The sequence below is a fragment of the Amblyomma americanum genome, chromosome 3, assembly GCF_052857255.1.
Source record: "Amblyomma americanum isolate KBUSLIRL-KWMA chromosome 3, ASM5285725v1, whole genome shotgun sequence".
NCBI lineage: Eukaryota > Metazoa > Arthropoda > Arachnida > Ixodida > Ixodidae > Amblyomma > Amblyomma americanum.
In genome coordinates this window covers 222,581,016-222,594,397 of record NC_135499.1, presented here as the reverse complement: position 1 = coordinate 222,594,397, position 13,382 = coordinate 222,581,016, and the positions used below count along the sequence as shown (strand labels likewise).

Here is a 13,382-nt window from a genome sequence, read left to right as displayed (position 1 = left end):
CGGGAACTCCGGATCAGTAGTCGAGCGCCCTAACCACTGAGCCACCGCGGCGGGTCTAATTTGGATTCTCATTTTAAAAATTTGAAATACTGTGGAACATTGGTTATTTCCTTCCATGGTTCCAACTTCTGGTTTGGTTTATGGATTACAGGGGGTTTAATGTCCCGAAGCGACTCAGGTGTAGTGAAGGACTCCGGAAATTTCGACCACATCGCTTAATACATGGGCCTCTGGCATTTCCGAATAAACTGGATGTTTGAATTCAAGGTTACGCTTTATTTGAACGGACTTTGGCCCCGTCAACTTTACTCATAATAAAGAGGCTCCAGTTTTAATATAAATGAACTCCACATGATTTTTCGAATTTTCAGTCCTCTTTGAGTTAAAATTCTTGAGAGTTGGCTGTTTTTACTGCATACTGTTAAACACTTTACAATAATGAAACTGGTTTTAGGTATGCAGGACATATAAAAGGCACAGTAATGTCACTGGCATAAAAAACATAGTTTTTTTTATTGGAGGCATTAAAAATTTTATACAGAAATGAAAACTTTTTGTGAAGCTTTCTGTGTAACACAGTCATGATCAAAATTCACTTTTGCAGCCATGAAGTGGCAGCTGGGAGGCATTTGTGGCAGGTCTTTCGTTCCCACCAAATCATGAATGCTATTTTGGTGTTGTCATGTCCCAGGTCAGTGTGCATGTGTGTGTGCCCTGTTTGCATGCAGCCATTCCCTGACAAAGGCCGGCCCATCTACAACCTGTCCATGGATGGATTGGTCCTGGTCTTTGCTGGCTTCAAGTCTCGCACCGAGCTGGTATGCTGAACATAGTGGAGACTATGCTTTTTCTCTTAATTTTTTTAGGCCGAGATCTGTTAGGCTGATGACTTTGTTGCATACCCGAGTTGTAAATACAGCTTCATTTCGGCGAGCATGCGACAAACCTGAACATTGCTGCATGTCATTCGGAGGCTGTGCCACAAGATTGAAAGAATTCATTGAGTGGATGCACTGCGGTTCTTTGAGGCACTCCCTCACTGTGCTACCTGTGTGCCATGTTCTAAGGAATGGGGGGTGTGTGAGTAGTGAAATTTTGTAATCAGATCAAGTGCAAATGTTGTGAGAAAGCTGGCATGAAATATTGATTCAGATATGGAATGCTTCCAGTCTCCACAGCTCTAAGAAAGAATGGCAGAAAAGAATAGCATCATGAAGGGATTTATGTATGTTGAGGGTACTCTGTGTCCTGATATGCTTAAATAAATGAAAGTGCTCTGAGCAGGGCACAGGTAATAAGTGGCATGTGACTGCAACAATGTGATGGAGCCTTGCACATTCTCTGGGGAATGCAGAGTGTGCAGTAATGTATGTAACACTGCAGGTGACAGTTCAAGGGCATTCAGAACGGGAAGTGTCTTGGACCGCTGCCGCTGTTGGTGATGCAAACATGGGTTATCTCTGCAAGGAGTAGATTATGTAGAAATACTTGGACATGAGTAATTTCCAGAGAATACACAGTCGTGCATATTTCCCAATGTTTGTTACTTGCGGCCTAAAGCTCTCAAAAGTTCGTTCCAAAAAATTACTTTTAAACAAATGCACTTTGGATACACAAGCTCTGCACTGCCCTGGGCATCAGCCTAAACCTATTGATGGGTATATTATGAGGTTCTCACTTGAATTGTCTGTCATAATGACTGAAGCAAAAGCTCATCTGAACGGCTTCATTGACAAATACATAAAATGGCCACCCAAATGTGTTTGGGTTCAGTATCAGCGCCTACATCCCCGTAATCTCGCCAATTCATGTTGTGTGCATCACAGTGGCCCCTCTGTCCACACTGGTGGCGCACATTGCTGCATATAAAATGTCTTGCGGACAGACTTGAATATTCTCTCTGAAGGACGGGTGTTTTTCACGCAGTGTGAGCTGTTGCTGTTGTCTCACTACATGGGGGCCAGCGTGCGGGACCGGTTCTCCTGCGGCAATGTGACGCACTGCGTGGCAGACTCGGTCAACAGCCCCAAGTACGAGGTAGGACGTCCACTTTTGCTTTCTCAATACGGGCAGTGCAACAGCACGACCTCGGTTCTCTGCCACTGAGAACACGGCCTAAGCAAAAAATTCTACTTGGACAAGGTATTTCACATTCCCCCCCAGCAAACTATTTAAAGTTACACAACTTCAAACCACAACGAGAGCTATTTTGGAATGGAAATCTGCTTGCACGAAGTTTTTGGCTAGTAAAAGTGCACTTGAGAGTGTATTTGGTAAGAGCGATAAGGCCAGTAATCTGTTTTATTTTTATGCATCTAATGAGGCCTACTGAGCTTCATCTGAATATTTGGTTTCATAAAAATGGCTGCAAAAGTAGGACCAAATTCTGTGGCCATATCTGACCAGTGACCATATTGTGTGTGCGCAAACATGCTTGAATGGCTGCTGTATGTCTTCCACTGTGTTAACTTGAGTAAGGAACTTAGTTGTCCCTACTGCACAAAAAGAAACCAATTGAACGAATGGGAGGCTATGCTGAGGCTACGAACAGGTAAAACTGGGGCTACTCCTCAAATTTAGGGCCACAAATGCAAAACTAGACGTTTCACGGTTCTGACTCTGATTTCACAGTAATGAAGCTTTCACCCCTGCCTTACTGACATTTATTCAGTGTAAATGTATGGACGGGGTGAAAGGGCCCCCGAGTTCACCAGCTGTGGTGCCTATTATACACTTCTGTACACAGTGACCAAGGCAGTACATAATGACATTTGTGAGTGTTAGCGGCGAAAGCACAAAAGTTGGTAAAAAAAAACGAACAATCCACTGTAACTCGGTAATGGTAAGCACTGTGGAAATGAAATTTTGTATGTGGAAGCATTGGAGCGTTGGTCTTTCGAAAATGCTACTGAATAGTTGATCCATTCGAATCACTGCACTGCAGTCATCTTTATTTCCATGACATGATTGCACATCCGGAAAGCTCTAGAGGTTTGTAATTGCATACACCACTTTTTCACACACACAATGAACTCGTCATCTCGAACCTGTTTGCCACGCAGACGAGTGTACAATTGTCCAAACATATAGAAATCGAATAGCGCTTCATGAATGAATTACTTTGTGAATGCGTTGTGGACAGTCCCCCAAGAAAATTTGCTGAAGGTTATCACACACATTGTTTTAGGTTTGCATCATCTTCCTTGTCAAGAGCTGTGGTGCCCAGGAAGCAAAAATTTGGCTGTATTCCAGTTGTTTGATTGGAATTAAGACGGGTCCTTTAGTCATATTTTTGTGTTTCATGATCTGTCTTGTAATGATGCATCTGTGATTTTGAATGAGTTCATGAATGACATGTGGTTTCATCAGTTCTGTCACTTGACAGTCTACTTGAACGTAGCAGGACCTGGAAACTGCAATCGCCATGCTGGAACATCTGAAGCTATCGAAACACATTACTTCGATTCTTTGTATTATCCTTATAGATTGGCAGCAGTTTACTGTGAATTGTCCCCGCGGGGGGCCGTCTGCAGATTGCAGGCATTGGTGAGTGGCGACACCACGGGTTCCCGAGCATCCGCAGGGACATCCCCCCAGGGGGATGATGGTGAACAGTGCATCACCGTGGACCCGAGCACCCACGCTTCGTCATGCGTGGCATCGCCATGCTCGGGGAAAAGGGGATCCTGGTGGTTAAGCCGAGGCCGAGCGTTTGGACTTTTAAGGCCACTCAGCAGTAGCAACACACCACTTTGGCCCCAGCTTTCTGTAGACGGCACCTCCGGCCTGACCCGACCAGGGAAATCGGCAGTCGCCTTTTCCTATCCTCCCCTCCATCTTTCACTTTCCTATCTCTTTCTCAAAACTCTCCTATCTCCTACTCACTTCGTTTTTCCTTTTTTCCCTGGCGGCAAGGGTTAACCTTGTGTGGCCAACCACCCTGAGTTGCGTCATATTTGGTTATAGTTAAGGTGTACAGCTGGCGTGGGCAGGCCTTCCTTGCAAGTTCCTGTCCCGTCCCCTAGTTGGGCTCCATGGTGGGTGGCTGGCACCATGACCGAAAAACTTAATTTTTTATGGCTCCCCCACTTTCAAAACCTCTCAAAAGAGGGCGGAATGGAGCAGAAGATTTTTTCTCAAAAAAGAAACCTACATTCTCAAAGTTTTATGTCATACACAGTCAATGTGAAGAAAAGCAAGCTCGTGTAATATCCCCATTTCCCGTGTCCAAATGCTTAACTGATACCTTGGGCCCCAGCTACAAGGTCTAAAAAATGGCCAGCGGTGACTTACTGCTTGAATTACATGACAGCATCCAGTGTTCCAAACTCTCAAACATTGCTTCTATAGGGGACATCTCTGTCTCCGTGACCCCCGCCGATCTCTCAACACAGTCCGAGGCGTAATCTCTGAAACTGACTTCATCCATCTGACAGAAGCCGAAATGCTTCAAGGACTATCTGACCGAAATGTAATTGACGTTCACAGAATCAAAATCCGCAAGGACAACAAGGAAATAGATACTAAACACGTGGTCCTTACATTTAACGCCAGCACCTTGCCCGAAACTATCGAAGTTGGATATCTGAAGGTCAACGTCAGACACTACATACCAAATCCCCGCCGATGTTTCAATTGTCAGAAGTTTGGCCACGGCTCACAAAGTTGCCGCGGCTGAAAAACTTCAAAGGACCCCCATTCTGAGGAATGTGACGCAGCACTACGCTGCGCAAACTGCGAAGGAGACCACGCTGCGTACTCCAGGGCGTGTCCGTCCTGGAAAAAGGAAAAGGAAATAATCAGCATAAAGACCAAAGAAAATAGTTCATTTAAAGAAGCGAGGAGGCAATTTGCCCTCACCAATACATTCGCCTTCACAGCGAAACCCAACTTCGCTGATGTGGTGCGCAGGGGCGTAGCACCACACAGCACTCCGGCACACCTGCCAAGGCCGCTTCCACCAAGCCGATGGCAGGGCCATCCACGCCCCAGGCAGGGACAACGGAGGCTGCTCTGCCACCCTCAAAGCAGGGAGCGCCGGTCCATGGGTCGGCATCCCGCAGGACTTCCCCCGTCAGGGGAGGCCTGAAATTAACACAACTGCGGCCTTTACGCGGTCCTCCAGCACCTCTGGTGAGGTGATGGATACAACTCCCACTCCGCCTGCTTTACAGCAGCGGAACAGCTCTCTCGAGCGAAAAAAAAAACAGACCCCTCATAATGGGTCCAGAGCATAAGTAAACCCCATAACGTTCCCACCCCAACACACAAAAAGGGCTTTTTTAGTTCAGTGGAACTGTTGAGGCATGTTGAGAAATTACAGTGACATAACAGATATTTTAGGGTCAATGTTGCCCATAGCCTTGTGTCTTCAGGAAACCAATCTAGGTCCACAACATATGAACATCCTGAAACATTATAAAACTTTTAGACCTGATCGCGAGCAAGCAAGTCGACTCTCGGGAGGCGTCGCGATTGTTGTTCAAAGCGGCGCCCCTGCTCGAGAAATCAAATTCAAAACAAAACTTGAAGCTGTTGCGGTCAGCATCGTCACCTATAAAACAATTACTATCTGTTCTGTATATATTCCTCCACATCTTACAGTAACAGTTCATGACCTACAAGAACTCATCCATGAGCTTCCACAACCATATTTAGTAGTTGGGGATTTTAACGCTCACTCCCCTTTTTGGGGAAGCGAGCGCTGTGACTCTAGGGGACAAATAATCGAAGATCTTATCCTTGCAAGTAATGTATGTCTTTTAAGTGCGGAAAAGGCCACATACTGCTCCCCTACCTCAGGGAAAATGACCTGTTTAGATTTGTCGTTTACTTCACCTTCTGTTTTTAACGACTTTAGATGAGGTGTCATTGACAACCCATATGGCAGCGATCACCTCCCTATACTAATCAGTTTAACTTCTCCACTGGAAATAATCCCCACAAAATGGCAACGCTGGAAGCTGCATCTGGCAGACTGGGAACTTTTTAGAGCAAAAGCCGGTTTACAAAATATAGATTTAGAAAACCTGAGCATTGATCAGATAAACGAAAAGTTCACCAACTGTATCTTAACTGCTGCAGAATTAGCTATTCCGCAGTCTTCTGGAGTAGTGCGACAAAACCACAACGTGTGGTGGACAAAAGGCTGCAAGGAAGCAAAAAAAAAAAACAACAACAAAATAGAGCTTGGGGTAAATTTCGCAGGTATCCGACACATGAAAATCTCGCATATTTTAAAAAGGCAAGAGCTAAAGCTCGGTACATCCGTCGCATTGCCGAGAAAGATTCATGGCAGAGTTATGTTTCATGTATAAACAGTCAAATCACATTAAAAAAAATGTGGGAACAGGTTCGAAAATTAAACAACAGCTTCTCACCGTTCACAATTCCTCTTCTGACAACACCTGGCACAGAAACAAGCATAAGGGAACAGGCAGACATTTTGGGTGAACACTTCGCTGCAGTTTCCAGTTCATCGCAATATACGCAGTCATTTGTAAAACACAAAAATGTAACCGAAAAATGAAGACTTCCAATAAGTGGAGGTGAAAAAGAAGAATACAACAATTTGATTATTCTCCAAGAAATAAACAGTACTGTCTGCCGGAAAGAAAACTGCTCCAGGAGCCGACCTAATACACTATGAAATGCTCGCCCATCTCTCTGAGCCTGCCGTAGAAGCACTTTTAAGATTCTTTAACAAAGTATGGGTTTTGGGGAAAATACCTGAAGCCTGGAAAAAAAGCTATTATTGTACCGTTTCTTAAACCAAATTAGCCTCCAACATCTCCTAGCAGTTATAGATCCATAGCCCTTACCAGTTGCCTCGCCAAATCCTTCGAAGGTGTCCTGAATATAAGATTAACTTTTGTCCTTCATTCCTGCGAACTTCTAGATATCCATCAATGCAGTTTTAAAAGGGGATGATCCACACAGATCACCTAGTCCGTCTTGAAAATACTGTCAAAGGAGCTTTTATCCACAAACAATACTGTCTTGCAGTCTTTTTTGATTTAGAAAAAGCATATGATACAACCTGGAGGTTCGGGATTCTTCAGAACTTAGCTGAGCTCGGCATCCGTGGCAAAATGCTTAACTCCCTTAAAGGCTTTTTGTCTAACCGTTCATTTACTGTCCGCCTGGGCTCAATGCTTTCGAGGAATTTTATTCAAGAAAATGGAGTATCTCAAGGCTGCATTTTAAGCACTACTCTATTCTAAAAATGAATTCTCTTAGCAAAATAAGTATTCACTTTATGTAGACGACCTCCAGATAGCTTGCACATCCTCCAAAATATCAACATGTGAAAGACAAACACAATTAACAATGAACAGACTAGCATCATGGGCCGACAGAAATGGCTTAGGGTTTTTTGCACAGAAAACAGCAGCGGTGATTTTCTCACTGAAACGAGGATTGCAGGCAGATCCGACCCTACATATGAACGAAACCGAGTTGCCCGTGAAAAATGAACACAAATTTTTAGGTATAACATTTGACAAAAAGCTCACTTTCCTGCCTCATATTAATGCGCTTAAAAAGAAAACTTCCCGATTACTGAATATACTCAAAGTCCTTTCACATTAACACTGGGGTTCTGACAGGGCAAGCATTCTAAAAATTTACTGCTCTGTGGTGCGATCCTGCTTAGACTATGGCAGTATAGTATATAGTAGTTCAGCAAGGCCATCATACTTAAAATGACTCGACCCAGTGCACAATTTGCGCCTGCAGCTTGCAGGCGTCGTGACGGTGAGTGGCGACACCGCGGGTTCCCGAGCATTCGCAGGGACATCCCCAAAAGGGGATGATGGTGAACTGTGCATCACCACGGACCCGAGCACCCGCGCCTCGCCGTGCGTGGCATCGCCGTGTCCGGGGAAAAGGGGATCCTGGTGGTTGAGCCGATGCCGAGCGTTTGGACCCTTAAGGCCCCTTGATGGAGGCAACACACCACTTTGGCCCCAGCTTCCTGCAGACGGCACCTCCGGCCTGACCCGACCGGGGGGAATCGGCAGTCGCCTTTTCCTATCCTCCTCTTCATCTTTAACTTTCCTATCTCTGTCTCACAACTCTCCTATATCCTACTCGCTTCTTGGTTTTTCCTTTTTTCCTGGCGGCGAGGGTTAACCTTGTGTTACCAACTACCCTGAGTTGCGTCATATTTGGTTATAGTTGAGGTGTACAGCTGGCGTGGGCAGGACTTGCTATCAAGTCCTGTCCCGTCCCCTTGTTGGACTCCGTGGTGGGTGGCTGGCACCATGACCGAAAAACAGTTTTTTTTATGGCTCCCCAATTTTCAAAACCTGATCGCTCTCTCCAAAGAGGGTGGAACGAGGCAGACAACTTCTTTCAAAAAAGAAAAGTAACTTTCCCCAAATATCATGTGATCCACAGTGAACAACAAGATAAACAGGCAAGAATAATATCCCCCTTCCTTGTGTCAAAGTGCTTGACTGAAACCCTAGGCATTGGCTATAAGCTGTCAAAAATGGCCAGCGGCGACTTATTGCTCGAACTGTGTGACAATGTCCAACATTCTAAGCTCTCCAACCTAACGTCCATAGGGGAAATCCCGGTCTCCGTGACTCCTCATCGCTCACTAAACACTGTCCGAGGCGTAATATCGGAAAATGATTTTATTCACATAACTGAAAAAGAAATGCTCGAAGGGCTCATCGACCAAGACGTCATAGATGTCCACCGAATCAAAATCCGGAAGGACAACAAGGAAATAGACACAAAACACATGATCCTGACGTTCAACACCAGCACCCTGCCCGACACAATCGACGTGGGATATTTGAAAATCAATGTAAGACCATACATACCAAACCCTCGCAGGTGTTTCAACTGCCAAAGGTTCGGCCACGGCTCACAGAGCTGCCGCGGTCGTAAAACTTGCGCAAAATGTGCCTCGAACGATCACCAGTCTGATGTATGTGACGCAGCCCTGTGCTGTGCAAACTGTGAAGGAGAACATGCTGCATACTCCAGGGCGTGTCCGTCCTGGAAAAAAGAAAAAGAGATAATCACCATAAAGACAAAAGAAAACATTTCTTTCAAAGAAGCAACAAGGCGTTTTGCGCTAACAAACACATTCTACTTCACAGCAAAACAAAACTTCGCTGATGTGGTGCGCAGGGGCGTAGCACCACACAGTACTCCGGCACCTGCCAAGGCCGCTCCCACCGAGCCTATGGCAGGGCCATCCACGCCCCAGGCAGGGTCAGCGAAAGCTGCCCTGTCACTGCCAAAGCAGGGACCGCCGGTCCATGGGTCGGCATCCCGCAGGACCTCCCTCCGTCGGGAGAAACCTGAAACTAACACAACCGCGACTGCGCGGTCCTCCAGCACCTCTGTTGAGGTGATGGATACAACACCCACTCCGCCTCCATTACAGCGGCGGAACAGCTCTCGTGAGCGAAAAAAAGACAGGCCCCTCATAACGGGCCCACCTCATAAGTAAATCCCCTTTCATTTTCTCTCAAAAACACAAGCATGGCTTTTGTAATTCAATGGAATTGCAGAGGACTTATGCGGAATTATAGTGACATAACACATATTTTAGGGTCAATGTTACCCATAGTTTTATGTCTTCAGGAGACCAATCTTGGTCCACAACATGTACATATCCTGAAACATTATCAAACTTTTAGACGCGATCGCGAGCAGGCAAATAGACTCTCAGGAGGCGTCGCAATTGTCGTCCAAAGCGGCGTCCCTGCTCGAGAAATCAAGCTCAATACAAAACTTGAGGCGGTTGCAGTCAGCATCGTCAGCTATAAAACACTAACAATCGGTTCCGTATACATTCCTCCACATTTTACATTAACAGTCCATGATCTAGAAGAATTGATAGATGAACTTCCAGAGCCATATCTGGTAGTTGGGGATTTTAACGCTCACTCCCCTTTTTGGGGAAGCGAGCGCTGCGACTCTAGGGGGCAAACAATCGAAGATTTTATCCTCTCAAATAACATCTGTCTTTTAAATACAGGAAAAGCAACTTATTGTTGCCCAAGCTCGGCAAAAATGAGCTTTCTCGATTTAGCTTTCGCATCACCATCGCTTTTTACCGATTTTAAATGGGATGTTTTAAATGACCCTCTGGGAAGTGATCACCTACCTATTATCATCAGCCTCTCATTGTCTACTGCAGTCATCCCCACAAGACCACGGTGCTGGAAACTTCACCTCGCCGACTGGTCACTTTTTACAGCTAATGCCACACTAGAAAAAGAATTTTGTGAATACCTCACCATCGACGAAATTAACGAAAGGTTTACTACATGCATAATATCGGCCGCTACACTAGCCATACCACAAACAACAGGACTCGTACACAAAAAACATAAAGTATGGTGGACACAAGAATGCACATTGGCAAAAAAACAACAAAATAAAGCTTGGGGCTGTCTGCGTCGGTATCCCACAGCGGAGAACTTGATTGCCTTTAAGAGGGCCAAGGCCAGAGCGCGATTTGTTCGGAGAAATGCCGAGAAATCCTCGTGGCAGAAATATGTGTCCTCAATAAACTGCTCAATAACCTCAAAAAAAATGTGGGAAAAGGTTCGAAGATTCAGTAGTGACCATACCCCTTTCACACTTCCTCTACTGACTACACCCGGGACACAAACATCATTAGAAGAACAGGCCAACATACTAGGTGAGCATTTTGCTGAAGTTTCCAGTTCGTCCAATTACACAAACACGTTCCAGAAGTACAAAGCAATAGCAGAAAAACAAAAACTTCCATTTGCAGCAGGTATGCACGAGGACTACAATCAACCCATCACACTCCAGGAATTGATTAGGGCATTATCTTCTGGTAAAAAGACAGCAACAGGCCCAGATAATGTGCATTACGCTATGCTTGCCCATCTCTCTGAGGCTGCCGTGCAGGCATTGTTGAAATTCTTTAACAAAATATGGACAACTGGAAATATACCTGAGGAGTGGAAGAAAGCAATAATAGTACCTTTTCTGAAACCCGGAAAACAACCAACAAGTCCTAACAATTACAGACCGATAGCCCTCACCAGCTGCATCGCTAAATCTTTCGAAAGCATAGTAAACATTAGACTGACCTTCACACTTGAATCTCGTCGACTCCTAGATTTACATCAATGTGGATTTAAGAAAGCATGCTCGACCACTGATCACCTTGTCCGCCTAGAAAACACCATCCGGGAGGCGTTCATCCACAAACAGCACTGTATCGGGGTCTTCTTCGATTTGGAGAAGGCCTATGATACCGCGTGGAAGTTCGGCATCCTCTATGACCTAGCAGAGCTAGGGATCCGCGGCAGGATGCTGAACTGCTTGAACGACTTCTTGACTAACCGCACATTCAGAGTCCGTCTGGGAGCAACTCTATCAATGACATTCACCCAAGAGAATGGCGTACCCCAGGGATGCATTTTAAGTACGACACTCTTTATAGTAAAAATGAATTCTTTGGCCAAAGTAATCCCTAAGTCCGTAATGTATTCAGTTTATGTAGATGACATACAGATAGCATACACTTCTTCCAACATACTGTCCTGCAAGGCAGTGTCCTTGGGCCATTACTGTTTCTTATCTATATTGATGACATTACAGACATCATCTCTCATCCTGTTCAAATTAGGTTGTTTGCCGACGATTGTGTTTTGTTTAATGAAGTTAAAGTTCAAGACGACCAGATTTTACTTAATCATAACCTACACAATGTTAGTGAATGGTGCGTTAAATGGGGGATGGAACTAAACGCTGACAAGACAGTATTTATGCGGATTACTAATAAAAGAAACAGTCATTTCTTTTCATATAATTTTCCCACTCGGCACCTTTCAGAAGTCAAAGAATACAAGTACCTAGGAGTAACACTAACGAATAATCTTAGTTGGAATAAACATATTGAAACCGTATGCTCTTCTTCATTTCGCAATCTCTGTTTTCTTAGGCACAGGTTAAAACTAGCTCCCCCTAACGTTAAGCAATTGGCATATTACACCATGATTAGACCAAAACTTGAGTATGCATGCACTGTTTGGGATCCTCACACAAAGACTAACATTAATGCCCTTGAAAGAATTCAGCGCAAAGCAGTTCGGTTTATATTTTCTAAATATTGCACCACTGACTCACCATCTGCTCTGTTGCTTCAACATAATATACAGTCCCTTGAAATTCGGCGTAGAATACTAAGGTTAAGATTTCTCTTTCTATTGAAAACTAACAAACTGTCAATGGCCCCCGATTTGTATCTCCAACCGATAACGTCCAGGTCAACAAGAAACAGGCACACTGAATCGTTAAAACCTTACTTTGCCAGAACTAACATATTCAAATTCTCTTTTTTTCCCCGCACCATTACCGAGTGGAATCAGTTACCACCATCATCAACAGTTGACGTTGATGCCATTGAACAGGCCGTTCATTGATTTTTGTTTTGTGCTTTTTTGTATTGTGTTTTTTGTGCCCCTCCTGCCAGGGCCCTTCACTGGGCCTGCAGTATGTCCTAAATAAATAAATAAATAAATAAATAAATAAATAAATAAATAAATACAAATCACACTAACCAAACTGGCTGCTTGGGCAGAGAAAAATGGATTCAAGTTCTCCCCTCAAAAAACAGTAGCTGTTTTGTTCTCATTACGACGAGGCCTACAGGTAGATCCCAATCTGTGCTTGAATCAAACCACACTGCCAGTCAAACAGGAACATAAATTTTTAGGCGTCACTTTTGACAAGAAACTTACATTTCTGTCACACATTAACAACCTGAAAAAGAAAGCATCCCAAGCCCTCAATATATTAAAGGTACTCTCGCGAAAACGGTGGGGGTCCGATAGAGCATGCCTATTGCAAATATATCGCTCTTTGGTGCGCTCCAAGCTGGACTACGGGTGCGTGGTATATGGTTCGGCAAGAGCATCCTACTTGAAACGACTGGACCCTGTTCATAATCTTGGTTTGCGCCTATCAACTGGAGCATATAGAACATCCCCGGTAAATAGTCTTTACGTTGAAGCTAATGAGCCCACACTAGAGGATAGAAGAGTCGCACTAACATGCACGTACATCCTAGAAACCCGTTCTCTCCCTAAACATCTCTGCTATCCCATTGTTACCAAGTGCCCATCTAGGAGATTATTCAATAATAAACCACATTTTATCAGGCCACTAATAATGCGCTTTGAAGATAAATGTGAAGACTTAGCAGTGCTGGACGCCCTACCTAATATTGCACAAAGACATGAATATCTACCACCATGGTACAGCCTTCCTTCGGTGTGTGACTTCACACTGACACACGTAAACAAGGAGAAAATGCCACACGAGCACATACTACAAGAGTTCTTTGCACTACAAGAAAAATATAACACTTACAC

At 44.6% G+C, this 13,382-nt stretch overlaps 1 protein-coding gene across 2 annotated transcripts in view; it reads left to right on the top strand.

The window, feature by feature from the left end:
- Positions 1 to 13,382, top strand: part of pbl (epithelial cell transforming 2 pebble) — a 58,592-nt gene that overhangs the window by 8,135 nt on the left and 37,075 nt on the right. For both annotated transcript variants that reach the window (XM_077660145.1, XM_077660144.1), the window contains exons 4-5: positions 729 to 818; positions 1,927 to 2,037. In XM_077660145.1, coding sequence (XP_077516271.1) covers positions 729 to 818; positions 1,927 to 2,037 — 201 coding nt within the window. The remainder of the gene's footprint in view (positions 1 to 728; positions 819 to 1,926; positions 2,038 to 13,382) is intronic.